At 39.7% G+C, this 24,186-nt stretch overlaps 1 protein-coding gene across 4 annotated transcripts in view; it reads right to left on the reverse strand.

Moving 5' to 3' along the window:
• The window catches only part of SETD3 (SET domain containing 3, actin N3(tau)-histidine methyltransferase), a 72,490-nt gene that overhangs the window by 44,134 nt on the left and 4,170 nt on the right, over positions 1 to 24,186 (reverse strand). For 3 of the 4 annotated variants that reach the window (XM_032775279.1, XM_032775277.2, XM_032775278.2), the window contains 5 exons: positions 9,540 to 9,649; positions 7,070 to 7,162; positions 4,019 to 4,167; positions 2,639 to 2,711; positions 1,763 to 2,019 (listed from right to left, as the gene is read on the reverse strand). In XM_032775279.1, coding sequence (XP_032631170.1) covers positions 1,763 to 2,019; positions 2,639 to 2,711; positions 4,019 to 4,167; positions 7,070 to 7,162; positions 9,540 to 9,642 — 675 coding nt within the window. In that variant the 5' untranslated portion in view covers positions 9,643 to 9,649. The remainder of the gene's footprint in view (positions 1 to 1,762; positions 2,020 to 2,638; positions 2,712 to 4,018; positions 4,168 to 7,069; positions 7,163 to 9,539; positions 9,650 to 24,186) is intronic. The other variant, XM_032775280.2, reaches the window with a different exon arrangement.

A 24,186-nucleotide genomic window follows, 5' to 3' on the forward strand; every position in this document is an offset into this window, starting at 1 on the left:
TGCTTTAGCTCTGGACTTAGGTTTCTTTTAATAACCAAGGCCCCTGATCACAGGAAACACTTATGCACATGCCTAGCTTTACTACTATGAGTAAACCCAAAAGTAAATCCAATTAAATCAATGTGACTAAGTAATAGCAGCAAAATTAAGCACACGCAGGTATTTGCAGGATCAGAGAATTAGGTTAGACTTGCACTTAATGCAGCATGTAGAGTACAGACAGCACATGCCAGCTATCACACGTAAAATAGCAGTGTAGACCATGAGATGTGGCTTAGGCAAGAAGACTGTCCTACATGCCTGAACCCCCAGGGTATGCACCCTTCACAGCTCTCTATCTGCCCAAACAGTGCCTTCCATGTCTACACTGCTATTTTTAGGAGAGTAGTGTCGTGCTTTCTCCACCACAGTGAAGGCTTCAGCAGAGGGGAAGGCATCAGGGAAAGGCTTTTGCAACGCCCTGACATGAGGTTTTCCTTCCTGCCTCTCCACTGCCAGAGCCTTTCACTGCAGTGTCTAGATACATGCGTAGTGCCTGTACTCTACATGCCACCAAGCACTAATCATATTCATACTGTGATAGTAATTCCTTTTAAAACCATTAGAACTACTTGAGGAAGATAAGATACTACTTAGCATGACTAAAGTGGCATTATATGCTCCCTTCCATAACACCCCACCCCCAGACAGAAGTGCACAGCTGGAGGTGCAGCTGTGGATTGCCAGCTATGAGTAGCACAGGGGAAGATCTGGCAGTGCACTGAGTTGACTTCACTACCCTTCTACGAGTTTTGTCCCAAAACAAGGGCAGGAGGCAAGAGCCCACCATTCTCTACTAGAACACTGCTCCCATGATACTACTCAGCTCCAAAGGAGTATCGTTTCCTCTGATGACCATCCATTATCTGTCAAATAACTGTGTTTTCAAAAATTGTCTCTAAGTGCATTAAGCACTAACAGCAGTTGGCAAGTTGACATTCTGATGGGAGTAAACCTAGCTAACCTCTTTGAACAAGAAAACCACCAGCAGAATTTTTTAACCTTTGTTAACTGAAAGAATGTAGTTAATAGAAACAGTTTGAAAGACCAGACCATTCCTTAGTTTTATCAATGTCTTTCAACCCCTCCTACTTCCAAACAGATGTTCTTTGTCTACAATCTCCTGTTGGAAACCCAGGAGTGTCATATGCTCCTCATATGTGAATAATGCCATAAGCACCTTTGATGACTGGATATCAAGTGCTTCTTTGGCAATGACACAGCCCAATCCACTCCCAATATTGATTATGACTATATGCCAAAGTAATATTTCACTACTTTGTGACAAACTCATTTAAAGGATTACATCAAAAATTTGATGAGAAATGTACACAAAAACTTTTGTATCATATCTTCACATTTCCATTTTGCTACTGGATGGACACAGTTGTATTTTTTTAAAAAAGCTATATTACACTGAAGAAACCTATTACAGAGCAGTGCATATATGATATAAATGAAATACTGTTATAGAATTCAAGTTTCTCCTACTTTAATTAAAATGATTGTTTCACTTTGTTTCCTGTAAATTCTGTTACATTTTAACAAACCTATTAAAATATGACATCTCAACAGTAGATAAACATAAGTGAGAAGTTATATGTAATGACTCATATTTTCAGTTTTTCTAACAGCAATAAAATTTTTTATCATTGTTTTACCCCTTTTCTCTCAAAAGTCTGTAAGTGCAATATATTCCGCACATTAAATTTAAGCAGCTTACCTGAATGACTTTGTAGAAATAGGCATACTGTCTAGCTGTATTTTTATATTGACTGACGACATCATGTATGGCCTGAGTTGACTGAAGATGCTGCACTTCATCTTCTTCAAAATATAGAGGGGTATCATATTCACTAGGGAGAGTTTGGATGTATGGCAGCCAGAAAGAGTTAGGATTGGCTCGTTCACAAAGAAGATGGAATGCCAATGTGATATTGCCCATTGCCTGGAGAATTCGGTCTTGAGAATACAAGGACCCTGAATTAACCATAAAGATCAGTAAACAGCTGAACTAACTGCCTTGAAAATAGTTATACTAAATTTATTTTAAATTAATATAATTAAAAACTGCATGCGTATTGTACCAAATAAAAGCGTCTGGGATCACCAGCGTATAGCACTACCTGAGATAGGAGATGGTTATCTTGAGTGCCTGTCATACAGCTATGTGGTATCTTTATGACATTAGGATACATTTTTGTACGGTTAAAAAATGATTAATTCAAATTAAGATATTAAAACATAAGCAGCTCACTATCTACATTTATAGCACATTTCATCTCCACACGTATTAGAAACTACTGAAACATCAGGAATTCCATCACCACTGAAATGCATCTGCCCTCTGAGGTGAGAATGGCAGCCAGGCAGATACCTGCTACGTGGGGCAAGGAGGGAGATGGGAAAAGAGGAGAGGGCGGCAGAGGAAGGAATGGAAGAGGGAAATTAAATTCTGATCATTGATACTTCAAGATTCTAGATACTGAAAACCTGATGTTTAGACTGCTATTCCATTCCCATGTCAATTTGTAATGCTGTATCAAAGAAACTCTTCCCATTGCACATATTTATAAGGAAGCTCAAAAATTGCTCTTACCTAACACTGAATTTTTAGCTGATTCAACTGTCATCAGCAACTTTCTAGGAACCCAAAGAAACAACTCTTCTGCCTAGTGGGGGAAGAAACAAAAAACAACACATAAAATCCAGGAAAGTTCAGAAATGTATTACTGTTTCACATGAAATAACAAAAAACCTATTTCTCTAAAATATTGCAAATATACATGTAAGAAAATTAAGAAACAAAGTTTTCCTGTCTTTTTTAAATCCTAAAGTTATTTTGCATCAAGACTCCTCACCCATCCACTACCAAGTAAACTGAAATGCCATGAGAACTTCTTGCGTTATGATATTACATTACAACTTAAAGAACATAGGTCAAGCCACTACTTGATTTAAAACATCATATATAAATATTACCTTAACAATATAATGTTAAAATGAATTTATCTAGGTTACAGAGTCAAGCACTCAATACTTAGGAAGTACCCAAAGTTAAGATGACTGCACCACCTTAATTCTTCCTCCTCATGTGTATGTGTTATGATGTAGTCTCTAATTACATGAAAAACAGTATAGGATCACAAGACCCGTGTCTCTTTTAGTGCATGGGATGGAAGAAGTTGTTCAATATTTTATCCTCATCATTCAATTAGTTGCCCTTGCTTTATTAACTATAGACCATCTAAATCCAGTAATGAATATGGAAATATACATTTCCCTGGTGTCCTTGCTATGGCATTTTTTCAGCATAGTATCTGAGTGTTTCACGCACATTAACGATTGTCTCCACTGCAAGATAATAGAGAATTATTATCCCAATTTTACAGTTGGGAAACATGCAAGAGAGATAACCTTTACCCCAATGGGCTTGCAAACTAAGAATGGGAAAAATACAATTTTGACACATACTGTATAAGGTGACCAAAAGATGGATTAAAAACAAATCAGTGTTTATTGAAATTCACCTTCAAATAAATATTAATATTTGGTTTGGCAAATTAATGCAATTAAAATGTATACTTTAGGAAGGAATTTGAAAAAAAAAAGAAAAAAAAAAGGGAAAAGCTGGTACCCGGGGGCAGGCAGGGAGTAGCAAAAGGGAGTATGTAGAATGAGGCATAAAGACACAATGAATGGTTAGCCCAAACCATTTAGCTATGAATCCTTAGTTGGGTTCATAATTAACACTTTTACACAACCCATCAAACAACTGCCCGATGTTAAAGAACAATACTAAATGTCTCTTGTAAATTTTCTCAAATATTTTATAAACTATATATAACAGTAGTTCCAGTGAAGTGAACTCTATATTGGGGAGAGAGAGAGAAAAGAATGGTTTCAATGTCCTGCTGTCACATTTTCAGAACATTTACAGACATGATTTTCTAATCCGTTCAAATGTTCATACGTTCACCTTTATCTCTCTTGCTGCTTTCAAACCAAAGCCCTCTTCTTCAAAATTTGCTAATTCAAAACCCTCTGTGGATGCTCCATTTTCAGTGGCCCATTTCATTAGTTCAGGAAAATAATCTTCTCTTTTTCCATCAAAGATAACAGACAAACCTATATGCAAAATTTATAAAAACACAGAAATGAGAGGATCTAACAGGCCAAAGAGGGTCAATACAAACCACATGTAAATGAAAAACTCCTAACTATCCCACAACTATCCTTTGAAGAGTCTGGATCAGAACTGGTCTTTGTTAAAAGTAACTCAGCAATGTTCTACAATCATATCCAATTTTAGTCAACCTAAACATTGCCACATTTGCTTACCAGCCACCTTAGAAATGGAAAATGAAACTAGTCTGTGAAAGAATATGTATGAAATTTTTCTTTTCCTTTTTTCATTTAAATAAGCTGAGAGTAAAGACATTCCAATGCTAAGTGTTGATGATAACTGCACTGATCAAGACACACAAGTGAATGCGGGCAGACCAAGGGATGGATTTAAGTGCAAGGTTCCAACTTTACAGTGGGAAGGGATGCAGTATGTCCGCCCAGCCAACTTCCTGTCATTTCTTAATACCAGGCATTTAATTGGGTCCAGTGCAGAGTTACATGGCTCCGCAACATATAACCAGCAGCTTGGGCTAGATCCTCCTCAGGCTTGCCTTAGGATTCAGCTCTCTTCTGAATCCTTTCACCCTCCCCTGGTGGGTAAGAGGGTACAAAAGGGGATCCTCGGTTTGTGAAGACTTCAGGTCTCACCTTCTGCTACAATGTACACCAGCAAAGCCCTAGGTCTCATTTACCTCTGGGAACTGGCCATTTTAGCCTTCATAGGCACTAGACACTGGCTACTGGGGAGCCAGCAATTAGCTTGGTCACACCTCTTGCCTCCACCTGGTATCTATTTCCTGCCTAATCCAATCCCAAGATGATCACAGTGAAAGAAGTTCTAAAAACAGGGTTATTTTAGTTCAATATCTCTGATCAACTGATCTACACAACACTAGTGTAGAATGTATATATTTCAGATATGTGCAAACTTGCACATTTATTTTTATGATCGTTTACTCTTGAAAGCAAGTTCAAAAAGCTCACGTAAGCCATTTCCAGCCTTTTTTGCTATTTTTCTGTACTTTTTACAGAGACAGAAAATCCTCTGTAAAATAATAATGTAGAGCCTCCAAAACAAATAATATTTTGGATGCACACAATACTTATTTATCCATAATACTACATGCATATAACAAATTTGTGCAATAGTATTATGGTTAAAAGGTTCTGTGTACTTTTTCATTGAAAAATACAACGTAAAATATTCAAACTCTGATTCCCCCATTCTCATCCCATCCAAGCATCTGTTTCACTACTAGACCACACAAGTTTAAATGAGCAGAAGTCAAGAAACTCAGTGAATAGCTTTAACTCTGCTACTGTATATACACATTGTGGTAGGATATAAGGCACAGTATCTATTACATACTACTAGACAATGGGACATAACACCAGAAAATAACAGCAGCCAGAGAGGGAAGAAACATAATTCAAGTTCATCCTGATCCAAATACATGATGAAGTCACTCAAACAGTATCAGTTTAATCTTCGATATACCTGTTATCAGGAGGTGATGTTTAAATGCCTAAGCTACTTTTAACAATCTGAGGTTTTTATGCATTACTCAGTATCTATTCTTGTAGTTCTTGTAAAATGAATGACAAGTAAAATACCTACTGAATGGTAAAAGGTACAGCGATGACCACCATAAAAAGAACGGGTTATTTATACTAAACTCGAATATAACGTTGTAATAGTATATTTCCAGATAAAAACTAAATTAATATAGAATTAAAGTTGAGTACAGATCAATGATTTAGGGTAAAACATATTAGAAGAATGTTTCAATTATCTGAAAACAATCACCAGGAAATTCAGAGTAAAAGTTAACTTTCAAACACATTCAAACTTGTTAAGGTATGGAAATGCACAGTTAATGCATTCAAGCAATTTAAACTCTACCCAATATAATGTCATGAGATATCCTTATAGTTATGATTAGTGCATAATATGGTCTGTAGTCCCAAATTAAATTAAAACTGATTTTTAAGGACTTTTTTTCATTTGATTTTTTATTAAACACACACAACAGAAAATAGGTTGATGATCAAGTAAATATTGCTGTAGGAACCTTGCCTTTTGCATTTCTACACTTTAATGTTGCATTAGAAGGTTTTGGGGTGGGATTTTTTTTTTTTTTGCATTTATAAAGTTAAAATTCAATTTATGAAAAATCACTGTTAAATGTAGTCTGTCATGTCTGGTAACACACTTCAAATTAGAATATGGAATAACACATTCTGTATGATCAACTCAAAAATTTAACTCTTGCAGAGCTACCATGGGCTAGCTGTCAGAAAATGGGGTTGGGAATCGCGAGTCCTGGTTAAATGGGAAAAGTCAAACTTGCTGAGGCAAATTAATAGCCCACCCAAATCTTGTCTACCCTACAATTCTAACGTTCTCTCAGGGTGAGCTAAAACCACAGTTTTAGCTATGTGATTATGTCAGATGAGAACAGCTACTGCAATATCCCACACAATAAACAGTTTTGTCTCATTTTGAAACAGAATTCCAGTCACACATGGACATTATTTCTGTTGTCATACAAAGACACTTATTCTGCCATTAGCATGTTGTCCAAGGAATTTTTTTTTTAATTCCTTCCTTCTCAGCAATGTCTGAACTCCTGCCTTAATCCAAAGAGAAAATTAAGTTAATCAAAACAACCTACCAGCACTTAAGAAGTGCTTAAGCAAGAAGCAAAAAGACTTACTTACAGATGTCATTTTGACTTCAACTTCCTGTCTTTATGAAGTTTGCCAATGTTACTTTTCACTAGCAATATCTCCTGTATTTGAATGATTCTCCACGCACTTATATAGTTGTTTGGTATAGATCTCACTGATGTGCTACTTCATGATACACAAGTTGCTCTAAATTTTGCTGTTTCTCTATTACCTTTCTGTTTTTTCCGGATTTTCTCAACAAGAGCTCGAATCTGCACATATTCTTCCCATTCCTTTCCAGGACCAGGGGTTGGGCTGCTGCATTCTGGAAGCCAAAAATATAAAAAATAATATTTTAATACAATTTAGTCCTTTTATCATCTTGAGAAAGGCCTTGCTTTTATGCTAACTTTAATAGGACCTTACTACCAAAGGTCCTTCACTAGATACAATATTGGACAAAACGTATTGTGTAAACACTACAAATTTCCTATTCTTTGAAATGCATGTAGCAGAGCTTTCCATTTCTCATATTACTTGCCTCAAAAAATGTCACTTTGATTCATTTGTCTATTCTCTAAGAAATAAAAGATCCAAGAGCTAAAAATATTACAAAGAAGAATAAAAACTAAAGGGACAGAACCATCACCAGAAGTTTTCTTCAAAATGGAGAAGATCCTTGTAACAAAAACAGATAACAGCAACAATACTTGGGTCAGGTGAAAGATAAACTTACTATTACTATTGTCCTAATTATGTTAATACGATGCTGTGAAATACTATGTGGGTTGGGGCAGGGAGAGAGATTTAACAGTAATTTTCTTGCTTTGGACTACATCAACAACCATCCCAACAACACTACGTAAAGTCATTGTGCCATTTACCCAATTTTGGATGCGACTGAAATGTACACTTAAATTTGCACAAGCAAAAACTACCCTTCTCAACCTGATTAGAACACTAGACTTTCAGGACTGAGCAAAGTATCAAAGCATAGCCAAAAAACACAGTAGGCATCAGGGCCTTGTCTCTGCTTGGAAAAATCAGGATACACAATTCATCTGTGATAGCAATGAATGTATAGAGTAGACAGTGCAAAAGCAAGCTATAGTATAGGACTCCACTTCATTGTCTTACCACTCTGAACAATGGTGGCTACAAATCCTAATTTTCTTGGTATAGCATTTGAGTGCATCTAACAATAGGAAAATCAGGACCTGTTTTTCCAACAATGGCACAGCTGCAGTGTCACTACCAATGAGAGATACTGTGGACAGGGATCAGATGCTGTACTGCCATGTCATGAAAACCAGCTGTCTTTCATAACAATGATAAACACACTTGAGTTCTTTGTACACTAGCCTATATACCATCAGTAGCAAAAATGAAAATGACTCTCTTAGTTATTCCTGGGGGCATTCTGCACCAAAAAAATAAAAATCCTGTGCATAATATCTTAAGATTCTGCAAAATTCTGCAAATGTTATTTATCAAAAACACATTACATAATCACACCAATTTCAATAATTTTGGTAATTTATTTCAAAATACCTGTCAGCAAGTATGTCAGTAACAATACAGACACAAATTCCCCAGAAGTAGAGAGTTAAAGAAAACCCCTATGACAACCTAGTTGTATCACTGCTCCCTTGCCCCACAACCCCCAGAGCCCAGCCACAGGCCTCCCCGCCCCCACCCAGATACCAGAACCCCCTCCCTCCAGAGTCCACTCACTCCCCTCTCCCCTAGAGGCCAACCGTGCCCTGCCCCAGGCACAGGCACAGACGATCCAAAGGAAAAATAGCCTGATGCTCAGTCCCAGGCTTGCATGGAGTTTCCTATGCGCCGCCCTCTCCTTCCCTCAGGACATGCCAGGAACTGTAGCTGCCAGGAACCCTCTAACTCTCTCCCCATCCCCCTGGTACTGTCTTCTATAGGCAGGCTGGGCTCTGCTGGATCCATCAGCTCCTAGTGACGGCTAGCAGCACTGCAGCCCACTTCCTGTGGGGGAAAAGGAAATTCTGCATGCATGTTAATTTCTGCAAAATTCTACGTTGTGCAGTGGTGCAGAATTTCCCCAGGCGTACTTAGTGTAAACAAAAGCCTATCCAATGGAAGTCATTTGGTGAGCTCAAAATCCTTCCATAGGAGCTTAGGGCTATTTGTAGCTCCAAGCACCAAAACTGAACCATGGAGAAGGTTCATAAATAAGGATACATGTAAAGTTCTCTTTAAAAGGCTAAACATATCAATGAAGAATGCAATTAATTCAAGTTGGATTGTTTCTCCAACAGGTAACCATACTGCTCTGATACGACAAGTTATATTTTAATTCAAAATATTTTCCATTTGTTAATCAGAACGGTATAATCCTCTGTGTTTACAATTCAGTGAGATATTTTATACAAAGATGCTTTGCCAAGTAAGCTTAAATAGCGTTTTTGGTCTGATACATTTTAAATGTACAGGCACATTAGTAAAACTTCAAACTGCACAAAATATTATATATCTGTTATATACAAAGTCAAACTGAAATTTTGATATAGCTGTAGCTAAGAGATTGGAATCTCAAGGTGACTCTTCCAGGAAACTTAACTAATGCAGTTAGCTGCCTACAGTACTAAAAGGGAAAACAGATCTTTTTTTACTCATCCTACCCCCTCTCCTGCTTTATACAAAGATGTATAGAAAATTAAACTTACTCTGTAATAATTCACTAATTAGATTCAACATTTCTTTTGGAGAAACTGTTGCTGTAGCTCCTGTACCTGACTTCTGAGTTTTCACTCTGCTCTTCTTCCCCATCTTCCAACTAGAAAGGATAAACAGACAAACTGGAATTCATTACTAAGCAGCAAAATATAATAACTAAAATGTGGAGCAGACAGGGTCCTCTCCTGTTAGATGCTTTAAAAAAGAAAAAAAAGCAAGCATTAATAGTTATTTTATTAAAGTTTTCGCATATAACTACAGTAGAAGTACATCTTATATAGAGATAGAAAAATACTTTTTAATATGACAAACTGATATGGTGTATCTATATTGTTCATAAGAAAAAAGCATCCATGATGTGTATTTAGCAAATATAAAGATAAAACAACTATCATATGACAACTTACATTTTACTCTGAATTAAGTTGATACCTGTTTGCTTGGCCCAACCGAGTAAAGAGTAATTCAAAATGAACAGTAAATTAAAAGTTCTACTTCAAAATAAAAAAAGAAAAAAGTTATTATTTATGTATGTAACCCCTTTGGAGGAGGTACTACTGAAATACCACACTGAGCCTCTAGGGGACTCACCCCAAACTACAGTAGTAATGATGACAGTGGTTCAAGACTTTGTTTCCCAGGGTCCAGGGCAGAAGTAGAATTGGCTAGAAACATTACTGGAACTAATCATGAGCCAGGACTCAGAAAAAAGGGGCTGAGTTCACTTCCAGTTGGCCGTGTTTGGAGTGTAGCAGGAATAAGAGCTACACAGCCAGGGACAACCCTTCTCCCTCCACATTACTTCCCAAAGGAAGACTGAGCACTTTTGGGCCAGTGAACAGTGTCATCCCAGAAAAGACTAGAAACCCAGGAGGTTGAGGGGAGACTTAAGGTCAGGCTACCAAGAGCCAGCCTAATTGCCCATTGGAATCCAGATCAAACAGCCAAAAGGATGATCTTACCATCTTTGGTGCGGATACTTTGTTAAAACACCCTTGTTTATTTTGATATTATGTCTACCACCGATTTCAGTGTTGCATCAGCTATCGAAGACTGAGCCTAAACTCATCATATGCCTAGGCAGGTGCTGAGAGGGAGCAGGATGGTATGTATTGACTGTAAATGTTGGGAGAGGTAGAGTGTATGTATTGTTTATTTTGTCTTTTATTATTCTAATCCCTTTATCCATTGCATCCTACCCTGAATTTCCCCAAACCTAATAAAGCCCCGGTTACTGTTTTATTACTCTGGAAGTTGTAATAGCTATTTTATTGTGCTCTGACACTCCTCTGTATGAGATTGGGTGTTGAATATTTTCCCCAGGGACAATCCCTCTGTGTTCTCTGCACCAAGGGGGTTTCTTTGGGTGCAGGCACCAGGCACCCCCATAGGTGAACCCAGAACCAATACCCCAGAGGAGAAAAGCACACCTCCAGGTATAGGTTACATGTGCATTTGCCAGAGCTGTCCATCTGTGGCTCAATAAAGCCAATTAAGAAAAACATGTTTTTACAACCACAATAACGGAGCCATTGGTCTATTAATTCTTAACATGATTTTTGAGACGAATTGGGCTATTGTAGACAGACAGCTGTCTGGAAACTATTTTAAATATGGATAAACTTGTTCCAGAAGGGCAACTTCATCACATTAAAAACCTTAAACTGCTTTGAAAGTTGTAACTAGAGGAAAAGCAGCTTTGAACACACAGCTGGCTATAGGTTTTGTTATGAGTGTGGAGTAGAGAACATCTTGTGCATGTTATAAGGAGCGGATTTATATGAATCTAGTTACAGCAGTTTCATACAAAGAGACATGAAAGTGGTACCACGCACAGCTTATTCATAGGATAATTTAACTTCTCAGAGTACATTAAATACACCGTGAAGCTATATTAGTATGGAACATAGTTAGTAATTGGAATCTATCTGCATTTAAAGCACTATTCAACTATAATTCATTACCAAATATATTATGGACTCCAGGTTCTTCAATGCGATGAAAAAAACAAGAGGAAAATTAAAAAAGGTACAGTAAAGCAACAGTATTAATTTAATAGGAGAAAAGATTTGTTTTAAAGCAGGTTTTTATAAATTCAAACCCAAACCAAATGCACAAAAAAGCAAAAAAGCTCTAAGTCAAGACTAACACAGCACCCATCTCAGATTGTGGTGCTGAAGCATCACACCATAAATCTATCACAAGAACCAACAAATTCTGTGAACAACGTTTTTGGACTGATTGTACAATCTTGATAAATGTGTTTTCGTACAAGTGGTTACACTTTTTATAGCAGATTGTTACCAATATATGGTCATGATATAAATTCTACCCACGTTTTCATTTTCTCCTTTGAAAATGTATTTGTCATGTCCAGGCTCTTGTTTTTTGTCATCAGAATGTGTGTGTCTGGAAACAAAATCTTGCCTGCAAAATTAAACTAGCAAGCCCACTTCATGTAACAGAAAAGCAAGCACTGGACTGTGGTATCTTGAGATATTGTGATAAAACAACATTTCCTTTTATGAAACTCTCCATTTTGATCACAACTATACATTTTTATCCAGTTCACAAATCAGAAAGCCATTACTACCCCCTCACACAAAAGAAACTCAGAATCAGTTGTTCAGATCTATTAAACATTGTTACATCTAATGCAAAAACCCCAAAACCAACCATGTGCACTGCTCAGCAAAAATACGAATTTCTACCGAGTTGCCACCACACACATTAGTGCGTAGAAGTCTTCTCCAAAACCATACCAGTACAGCTAGCATTTGCTAGGAAGAGAACTTCCTAAAGGTCTCATTTAGATAACAAAATATTGCTCCATAAGAAAGGCCCAAGACTAATTAGTAGGGGAAAACAGAATTGTCATCCACTTACATATGTCGACAGAACAGTGTATTTAAGCAACAGTCCTTCTCGGTCACATGGTTTACCCGCAAATGAGGGACAGCAATGATAGTGTCACGCTGAAGAAAGCCATATAAGAGACAACACAGTCCTTTATTAGGAAGTAGAGAATAAGTCTAGCTGATTTGTGGAACTACTTTTATAATGAGAATTAAATTCAGATTTCACAGGTGATAAGAGATTTAGGTTTTGATCAAAAAAAGTCATTAGCATTGTTCTAACACCCAGGAAACATGTAACTACAGAAAACTGATCCTTCCATTCTGATTTAAAATAAAGTCTGAATTACAAGAGAAAAATGTGTACTGAAGATTAATAAAATCCAAAACTCTATCAAAGAAAAATTAAATAAAGGACCCTGGTTTGCCCATAAGAAAAGACATGCGCCTTAGCAGAATACACGTGACAAATGTGGCAGAAACGTAAAAGTTGTTTGAAATCAGACTAAAATAAGATTTGGATTAGGGCCTACAGATTTGAATGACTACCAATAGCTGTCGTCTAATTCTCTCTCTCTCTTTTTTTAAAAAAAAGTCTCATTTTCTATCTAAATAATTCTGTGCAAAACTAATGAAAGTGTCCAGCAAAAAGAAAAGAATACACTGATACAGTGACAAATAAGCTTGGTTACATGCCACAGCCACATTTCCAAATAGAGAGTATCAGCTAGCTTGGCAAAAGGAAGCATGCACAAACAGAGGCAGTGATGGGTTTAACTGATCTTCCCCCTCTAATACTGCTGGCAAAGAGATGCTTTGTTGCATCAGGCTCTGAATTTCTGTCCTAATTACACACAAAGAACATTTCTTTAATGAGTTATAAAATGCTCCCCACTGATTTTTAACAGCTTTTGAAAGAATGAACATTAGACACTTACCACCAAACATTTTTCCCTAAAAGGCACTTAGTTTGTAGCAATTTCAATTTTTTAAAATAACTGCCTAAAAACAGAATAGGTAAGCAACCCACAAGTCCACTAGTATATGGTTTTATAGAGCTTTTCTGTGTCATAACATTACAGACCTATAGAAATATGGTGCTATGCTTCCACGTCAAGCTCTAAAATATGGACATTTCAAGACAATACTTCTGGACAGACTAACTGTTATACAGAGTTCAATCACTGGGACATACTGATGGAGAGTAGACAACGGCACAACTAGCACAATTAAGGTTCCTACAGCAACTGAAAGGGCTCTCCAATACCTATGTAGGAGTATGGTAGAGTTAAATTGCTCTGAGCACTTTAAATGAGAAATTTTTGATTTATTTTTTTCAAAATCATATTACCTCATATTGTTGTGGGGAAAAAAAATAAGTTCAAGTGTTTGTGACTAAGAAGGAACCCAAAAACAGGCAAGTGTCAATAAATGGGAGGGGTGAGAAAAGATTTATAATTTTTAAGAAAATCAGTTTGTGTGTCTATAACGAGCACTACTTTTACTTGCAAGCACCACCGATGTAGTATTACTTGGAAGCCACACGTTCACACCTTGTCACTTTTAAGGAGTTGTTATAGATGCTCATGTTACCAATCATTACTTCTGCAAAAAGATACCAAGATTAATGACAGACAAGTGAAACTTGCATGAACAGATAATATTTATTATTTCCATCACAGTTTAACCTGCTCATACAGGAGAAACCTATGGTTGTCAGCAATGCCATTTCCCGATTCAAGCACTAACCCTGTATCTCCAACCCTCACTACATGTCTGTTTAGAGAAGGTACTCCTACAGAACTTAAGATGTTTGACTGATTGCTTGAGTAGCACCAGGAGAAGCTTCAAAAATACAGCCAAGTAGATGAGACTTGCACGTTCCCTAGTGCCGAGTGGCCCTGTGTGTTCTAACTGTGGAAAAACAGAATATATTTCTGAACAAATAAGACAACTCAATCCTCATTTAAAAAGCCTTTAAAAACTGAGGAACATAATTAACTCAATTCCAAGATGAGAAGATGAGATTAAAGCAGGTGAGACTGGTCATACTCGATACAGAAACATGGTTTCAAAAGACAAAACTTTCTGCTGAAAGTCTTCAATTACATACAAATCACTAACTCGCCAATGCTCCTTTTAATCTCTTTTTACAATAGTAGTCTCTTTGACTCTAGAACAGTCACAAAGTTAATAATTTATTTATGGATTACAAACATCAAACAAAATTGTTAAACTATAACTCCTCTTTCAGAATTTCACTTGGTCTATTTACTATTTAAAAACAAAAATTAAGAAAAAATGTACTGCTGAAAAACTGTTTTTACTGTAAAACAGACTCCTAAAAGTGACCAAAACAATACTACTTTGTACTGAATATTAACACCAATGGGACAGATTATAGTTGATTGTGAACATATATGACTATTAATATTAACATACCAACTGGAACTGAAAAAATGCTGTATTAAAGGTTCAACAGAAACATATCCAGAAGGATACAGCTCTGAGGTAACTGCACCACAAAGAGCGTTCCTTACATTAGTATGCAGTCTAGCTTTCCACTAAACATTTTGAATCTCTAGAGTAATATTGAATAGATGTCATATTATATATGCCTGGATCCCAAAAAGCTTCTCCCTTCATTATTTACATCTTGCCCAATCCCAACACAAAACAGCTATTTTCCTAAACACTTTCAGACTCATGAGGTGAAACCATGTATTTCCTGAACACAAATACAAGATTTTAGTGTTTTATAAAAGCAGTCAATAATATCCCCTTACTACTGCTCAGTTTGGTGAATCACTGCAGTTAATAGGTGGATCAGTTGGGCAAGAAACAGCACACATTAGGTCTGGTTATTACACCAGATAAACTTAAGTCCCTAGCCATTACCATCAAGCAGCCTCTAGGTCCAAATTACAACAAGCTCAGTATTAACCTGTCCAGATAGGACAACAAATAGATAGCAAAGGTCAAAATCTTGGGTAGCACCACAGACTTTGCTGGAGAATGCTCAAAATATTTGGACATTTGTAAAGAATGTTTTGGGCCTTTCACCAGCCTCTGTGGTACAGCATGACTTCAAGCTTGCCAGAAAGCTGAGGATCTGTAGAACTACAAATATACCAACTCTGTTGTAAAACAGTGAAACATGGGCACTGAGAAAGGCTAAAGAGCACTGGATTGATGTTTCTGATTCTCATCATCTTTGTCAGCTGCTCCACATTAAGTGGCACGACAAGATTAGAAATGAGCATATTTTAAACTGAACTCAACCACCTCCATCAGGTCTGGTTTGTTTTTGGTGGCTCTCTTAGTACAGACATTATTAGGATGGAAGACCAACAAATTTGAAAGTGTGTTTACCAAGGAATACCACTTTTATGCCGAGCAATCATGTGGTCACCAAAAGCTTTGTTCGTGCAGTAAGACCACCACTGTTGACATGCTGATGGGATATTCAGTTTACCTCAAACATTTAACTTGAGATCTACCCGGATGGTGCTCAATCTGCAAGGAGGTTATGCCCTTTTGTGATTTGCCAATGACAACGATACCAGTGTAAAATACTTCTCTATAGTACATACTTTGAGGAAGAAAAATATTGTGACAATGCCACATAAGTCCATACTACAGTTTTACTCAGTGCTGCTGTGACCAGTTCATAGACAATATAGTTCCTGTAACATGTAAACGTTAAAATGTATTACTGGCACGCGAAACCTTAAATTCGAGTGAATAAATGAAGACTCGGCACACCACTTCTGAAAGGTTGCCAGCTCCTGAACTATTCTAATACACCAGCTACCCTTACTCTTAAAGTACACTATAACCCAAGTGAGGAAATCATTTTCCTCTGATGTTTTCATCAGCAGACGGAATAGGCTGTTTAAGAAGATAGCAAAAAGCTATGCCCACGATTGTAAGTTTTTCCCAAAGTATCAGTCTCTTTCCCTTTCCCCAGCAACAGGTTTTAAGCAGACTTGGTGGTAACACCATTTATTCAATGACAGAAGCCTGCACAGCACACTTCAGGCTGCTACTTCAGTTATACGCTGCAAAATAATTTGCCGCAGTCGTGAATGATTTTTACCAGTCTGTGCATTTGTTTCAATTTTTTCAAACTACTCTCACAGTGCGTCAAGAATAAAACTTTTAGATGTTTTAGTTTTGATAATTTAGCCAGGAAACCTCAAGTAAGATACAGCATCTGTTTTTCAAAAAGGTCCTGTGCTTTTACCTAATTTTACAGCTGGGCTGGTGACTGAGGCACAAGGACATCACATGACTTCCTTGAGCTTCAATCAATTCCGCTGTAAAATACATTTAGATTGTTTGGGAACACATTGCTCGTATGCTTCGTGCTGGAAGAATGGGAAACATGTTTCATCTAATTTAACTGGAAATGTCTCTCTCCAATTCATAGAGTACCAAAAAAGCCTTCAAAATAAGGCCTTGGCTACACTGGCGCTTTACAGCGCTGCAACTTTCTCGCTCAGGGGTGTGAAAAAACACCCCCCTTAGCGCAGCAAGATACAACACTGTAAAGCACCAGTGTACACAGTGCCGCAGCGCTGGAAGCACGGCTCCCAGCACTATAAGCTAATCCCCGTGGGGAGGTGGAGTACGTGCAGTGCTGGGAGACCTCTCCCCCAGCGCTGGTACTGCGACCACACTCACACTTCAAAGCGCTGCCACGGGAGCGCTCCTGCAGCAGCACTGTGCACTTGCAAGTATAGCCATACTGTAAGTCTATAGCTTATTAGAACTCCTAAGTGAAATGTCCTCAGGTGACTTGATGGCTATGGGGCCTGACAAGAGACATTCTTGTGCCGGTTGTTTTTAACTCAACATCTTTCTGTTCATCCTTAGTTAGGATACAAGGAGAAAGTGGGTGAAGAGCTTTACCACTGCCTGCCAGGCTGCTCCTTTCCAGTCAATTATTCTGAGCTACCATGCTGGCATCTCACATCTGTCCCTGCCAGTGGAAAGGTAGGGGACTCAGTCTATCTCAGGGTAAACATGCTCTTCCCCAGTTCCATAGGCCTTTACAGAAATGCAGTGGGCTCATCCCAGCTTTGAAGCTCACCATGTCCATGACTTTTACTATATACCCCTGACTTAAACTTGGGAGGGGGGGAGGGGAGCGGCTCAGAAGGGTGGCCTGGAGGGGCACTGCAGGTGCTAGGGAGCGGGTTGAGGCCTGGGGGCAGTGCCATGGGCCCTTAGGGGGGGGAAGGAGGAGTCACGGCCCAGGGGTGTTACGGGTCCTCGGATGCGGGGAGCACGTGCCCGGGGGAGTGCCGCGGGTGCTGGGGGAGGGGGGGAGTGGTTTGCGGCCCAGGAGTGGGGTGATGGTGGGGCTGGGGACAGCTCCCTACCTGGCTCCTAGGAAGCGGGGACCCCACCTCCCGGCTCCACATGCTGCCTCCGCTTCGCCCTAAGCCCCGGTTCTTCAGTGGCTGTTGCCCTTCCAGTAAGGACCCCCAATCCCCTGCTCTGAATCCCCCTCTTACACCCAAACTCCTGCTGCTGGAGGGCAAGGGCAAGACGCAGGCAGTCCCTGGGCCAGGTGCACTGGCCACTGCAGAAGTCATGGAAAGTCACAGAATCCGTGACTTTCTTGACCAACGCGGAGCCTTATTAATGATGAGCTAAGTGTTAACTTTGTTTTAAGATGTAACTTTGTTTAAGATGTTACCTCCCACCTAGTGATCCAAATACAAGTTATTGCTTCATCTTAAATTGAAGGGTGGCAATACCATACCATGTCATGCCATCCTTACTTCCGTGCTGCTGTTGGCGGTGACTCTGCCTTCAGAACTGGGCTCCCAGCCAGCAGCTGCCGCTTTCCGGCTGCCCAGCTCTGAAGGCAGCAGCAGCCAGCAGCAGTAGCGCAGAAGTAAGGGTACCAGTACTGCAACCCCTCCCTCCCCCGCATAACTTTGCAACCGTTCCACAACTTCTTTTTTAGGTCAGGACCCCTACAATTATAACACTATGAAATTTCAGATTTAAATAGGTGAAATCATCAAATTTACAATTTTTAAAATCCCATGCCTGTGAAACTGACCAAAATGGCCTGTGAATTTGGTAGGTCCTAATTATTAGGTCATGCAGAACTAGAAACACTTCTGAATACAATGGATAGTTGAGATGTTCTTAGAAACCCCCAGGTTAGCTTTCAACAAACTACTCTGCTTATCACAGCAAAAAATAAAGTCAGTAAAGGCCACATACTTAGCATAATATAATACAAGAAATAATTCATGCAAATTTATAGAGGACTTTTGGGCTTTGGTAAGAATTACAGTACATTCTTGTGTCAATCATCAGAAAAACTTCCATATGTCAGCCAGTAAGTGAAATTTCTTTTCATCCTTTCAGAAGTCGCTACTTCTCCTAAGTATAATGCAAGTGAAGTAATTCTCAAGTCTTAGGTAGTAAAAGAAAGCTTAAGAAATCCGACAGTGTCCCAATCAGGAGGACTCAAGGCTAAAGAATTTTTATTATCATCATCTTTTTTCCAGTGCCACTTCATCATTTCAAAGCATCTGAGTACAGCTTGAGCCAATCTCTTAATTTGAAGGCTGTCATCTGCATAATGGCCTCATCTTTGGTCAACCACAGCGGTAGTACTTACTTCCTGCCTGCAAGGACAAGGGGGTTAACTCATCCAAGGTTAGCTTTAATTCCTATCTAATAGGTGGCAATCAGAGGTAACTAACCCATTTTCTCAACATTAGAAAGCAACATGCCTGATCTGCTTTGGTCGCAGAGACCTCAAATTGTCATATTACTCCAGAATCCAACCACCTCTCAAAGTGACTCTATAAATGGCTTGCTATATACTCCAATATTTCCTAAAATCTGCTATTCTAATTGTTACGTTATATCATCCTCATTTAAAACAATTAAACAAATGAACGGCAGTTTAAATGTAAAAATTTCTTTCTTCATATTTTTAACATTTAGCTATATATGAAAAAAGGAGATGCTAATATTTTATGAAAATGTAGCCCTCATTTACCTCAACTATGGAAAGTGGTATTTCCTGAGTTAAAGCCTTCTTTTTGACTGCTTACTCCAACACCAACAAAACTGAACATACTGAAGTTACATTTGCCCTAATATGTAGGGGTTATGTCGGCCACAGTGGCATGGTGCCTGTAATCCCAGCTACTTGGGAGGCTGAGGCTGGTGGATTGCTCAGGGGTTCTGGGCTGCAGTGCCTTACGCTGATCAGGTGTACAGTGACAATGACAGCATGGCCAGTGGGTGGCTGAAGAACTGGCTAGAATACCACAAATGATGTGCTGTGATTGGTGCTCTCTCCATGAGGGCTGATGGACCTATTGATCATAAAATCATAGGTTATTATTAGGGTTGGAAGGGACCTCAGGAGATCATCTAGTCCAACCCCTTGCTCAAAGCAGGACCAATCCCCAACTAAATCTCCAAATGGCCCCCTCAAAGATTGAACTCACAACCCTGGGTTTAGCAGGCCAATGCTCAAACCACTGAAAATCCCTCAAGGTGATCTAGGATTACAATCTGGATATAAAAGAGATTTGCAGGTTTTGTTATGAAGCATGGATTAAAGAATTTTTGAAATTATAAAAAGAAAAAATGGAAGATACAAGTATTTCCACTAACTGCTTAGAAAGGAATAAAGGTACATATTGATTTACCTCTGTTGGGAGCTGCATAACTCGACCACTGTATATCATATCCTAAATTTGTACCTCCTCACATGGAAGAATAGGACCAGAATTTTACACAGAAAGACTAAAATAGAAAAAGTAAAGTCTAAATATGGCTTTGACCTCAGAATCACCCTTCTAACTTAAATATAAAGAAAAGAGTTTAAAAATGCTTTTTTTTAAATGGTGTTCTATTTTGGTGTTTAATTTGCCATTCTAAGCCAGAATATTATAATTCAGAAGTAAATTTATAAAGCAAAGAAAATATATTCCTTGCCTCTTATTACAGTGATGTTCTCTCTACTGTCCATTTCTTTGGTCAGTACTTTTTAAACTAATACAAAAAGTAGCAGAGTAAAATCCAATTGCAAATACTTTTTAGAATACCAAGTTTTGTCTCTTGAACTCTGAACTACATTCTTCCAAATTCTGCCAATTTTAGCCCAAACATATTAGACTTACCAGTCAAGAGAAGCTGAAAATAATGCCAATGATATATAGAGGATACAAATGAATAGCGTTCCGAAATGAATTTGTCAGTCTCAACTGATTAATTATTTTCAGGTCCAAGTAAATCAGGATGTAAGAATAACATCAGGAAATATTATAACTGGTGGAGATAATGACACTTTGGTTAAGGCTGTCCAGCACCATTATAAAACTCTGTTTTAAGTTGTTTATAACTATCAAATTTTAACCATTAAGGCTCAGTTTCCTATGTCATGAGTCTGCCCCAGGCTAAATTTTTCCACAAAGTTTGAGCTGAAACCATTCAACTGTTTCAGAGAACAAAACTGGGGGAAAAGAAGATGTTTTTAAAAAATTCTTAAGTAATTTCATTGAGAAACTAGCACTTCCATGCTTTGGAGCAAGGACTTGAAATTTGGCATTGTGGTGTCAGGGATGTGCCTTTTGCCTTTCCCATGATAATTTGCCCAAACTTGGTCACATTATGAGATCTGAAATGTCTCAATTTGCATATGATCAGCGGTGACTTATTGGAGTTTGACAGCTAAATTCTCCCAGGATTGTATGTACTGAGTATGCTCCAGCCCAGGGGTCTCAAACACATGGCCCGCGGGCGGCCTGCCAGGTTATTTTCTGCAGCCCGTGAGCTCCTCGGAAGCAGACAGAACCTGGGGGAGAAGAGGCACAGGGGTATGTGCTGACATTGCTTCAGGTACCGCCCCCAGCAGCTCCCACTGGCCACAGTTCCCCGTTCCCGGCCAATGGGAGACACTTGGGGTGGTGCCTGAACCAATAGCAACACACACACCCCTGCACCTCTCCTCTCCCACATTCCAACCACTTCCCAGAGCGATGTGGGAGCCTGTCCTGCCCCTGGTGTGCGCTGGGCCAGAGCCCACCCCCCAAACCTCTCCTGCAGTCGAACTCCCTGCCCTGAGCCCCTGGCCGCATCCCAATCCCCTGCCCTGACCTCCTGCTGCATCCTTCCTGCACCCTACACCCCGACCCACTGCCCAGAGCACCCTGCTGCACCCCTCCTGCACCCCGATCCCCTGCCCTGACCTGTTCCACACCCCTCCTGTACCCCAATCCCCTGCCCCCTTGCCACACCCCTCCTGCACCCCACACCCCAACCCACTGCCCTGAGCCCCACGCCGCACCTCTCCTGCATCCGGATCCCCTGCCACACCCCTCACTCCTCCTGCACCCTACATCCCAACTCCCTGCCCTGAGCTCCTGCCACACCTCACACCCCTCCTGCACCCCCTGGGGGTAGGAAAGGGGCGGAGTTGGGGTGGGGATTTCAGGGAAGGGGTTGGAATGGGGGCAGGGCCTCATGGAAGGGTGGAGTGGGGGCAGGGCCGAGGTGTCAGTAATGCAGCCCTCGGGCCAATGTACTAGTCCTCATGTGGCCCTCGTGGTCATTTGAGTTTGAGACCCCTGCTCCAGGCCAAGGCTAGAGGGGCTGAGAAGGATTTTCCCTGCACCTGATGACTGCCAGATTCCACTCTGAAGCAGGACACTGGAACTGAGAGTAGCAAGACTGACTCTCCTCTGCTCTCGATGCCCCTTTTGCTGATGCAAGAAGCAGAAGGAAGGTGTTCCTGACAGGAATGCAGATGGATTGGGAGGGAGGAGGGAAGGTGCAGAAGTTGCAGAAACCATAGCATGGAGTGCAGTAGAGAGGAGAAAGAACAGTACCAGAGAGTTGAGAAATGGAGGCAAGCAGCAGCTGGGGTAGGTGGGTTGGACAGAAACAGAGGAGGAGTGGGGGGCAGAAGTCAGGGTGTGGGCTGGATTAGAGCAGAGGAAGAGTAGAGATGTGTCGGGGCTGCACAGGAGCAGAGGGGAAAAGGGCAAGAGCTGGAAAGGAGGAAGTGGAAAAAAGTAGACAGGGATGAAGACATGTAGTGATTACAGAGTCAGAAGGATCTATAACTAGAGCAAATCCTCATTAAAATCTGGAACTCAACCCAGGGAGTCAAATTAAGGTTGCATGAGCAACACTAAATTTGGACATCATCTAACTTTGAACACTTTCCTTTGCCTCTCATGGAGGTGGCTTTCTTATGCTGACAAGAGCTCTCTCATCAGCACAGAGCATCTTCACCAGATGCACTGCATGTGTAAACAAGCCCTCAGAAGTAACCAGCCTTCAGAAATCAACATCAAATGAAGTTACTAGAATCAAATGCATTTTAAAAAATGATAATACATCAGCCACACAGAGAGGTGGTCTACATATGTACTGAGACACAAATTCAACACCTGCTGACAAAGGACAATTCACAATTTTCTACCTGGGTTTTACCAAGTTGAGAGAATAATCCTGTCTCAGCACCACAATTACAGTTTCCAATAAATGGGCCTCAAAAGGGATTTGATTAGTACTTCTTAGCATAAACTAATTGAAATCAAACAGAATGGTGTCTTGACAATACTGACTTGCCACGTACAAATTATCTATGAGTCTACCCTCAGAAAGTAAAAAGTACTATTACTAATCAAGAAGTCTGACATTGTAAGATTAATGAAGTCTGACTATATTTATTGATGGGATAGAAATACTGGCAAATCCAGCATCTCTTGATCAATGCCTGAGAAGTTTACCAGACCCTTTAAGCCAGAAGACTATTCGAAACATTGGAGAGTGGGGAGATCCAGCCACGTCCAAAGAAATACCCAGCAACACCCCTTGATTCCCACAATACTGGGATTTTCTACTAGGTGCTATCCTCAGATGCCACTCAGGAAGACATTGTATTAGAGAAAGTAACTTTTTTTTCTAAATTGATGCACAAGTTCTTTTTGGGGGGAGAGTAGTAGTGTTTTTAAGCTGTTTTCCACTTGCCAGGGAAACATCAGTTGTTTGTTACAAATAAGCAGGTGGACTTTCAAGCCTTGTCTCCTGACAGACAATATCCTTCCCCACCTCTCACTGAAGGTGACAACTGTTCACCTAAGCCAGTGAAAATATTACTCCTTATGAAAAAGCCATTCAAAACCACTAACCCTCATCACCCCGTGATATTGCTTTTGTCACTTCATATCTCACTTCCTGAACTGCTCCCTTCTGAAGAGTCCCACACAAAAAACATTCGTTACCCAAGAGTTAAGGTTTCTCAAAATGCATTTCTTGTCAACACAATCACTTCAGAAGACACATAAACCACTATTTCATACATAACAACTTAGCTCTCATGTACTGCTTTTGTAGTAACCCGCACCCTGGCATAGCACCTGCTCCAGTTGCAATGCAGCTGCACAGAATGCTGTCCTGGAGGGTGAGAATGAGTGCCCATGAGACGGCAGCTCAAGCTAGGGAGGGGGTTCAGAATCCACTCGAAGGAGCAGTTGGAAAAAGCTGTTAGAGAAGGAGAAGAATCGAGAAGTTGAGCTAGCTCATGAACTGGAGCCTGGATAGGGGGTAAGATGATAGAATAGAAGAACAGGAGACAACAAGTAGGGGACTCGGAACAGAGAAGGAGGAAAAAAGGAAAATACTAAAGGTTTTACATCTGGACAAGTGGGTGGAAAAAAACCAGACCTGGGTACATGAGCAGATACTGTTACAGAAGGGAAGTAGAGGGAAATAAAAATCTACA

The sequence above is a fragment of the Chelonoidis abingdonii genome, chromosome 4, assembly GCF_003597395.2.
Source record: "Chelonoidis abingdonii isolate Lonesome George chromosome 4, CheloAbing_2.0, whole genome shotgun sequence".
Lineage (NCBI taxonomy): Eukaryota > Metazoa > Chordata > Testudines > Testudinidae > Chelonoidis > Chelonoidis abingdonii.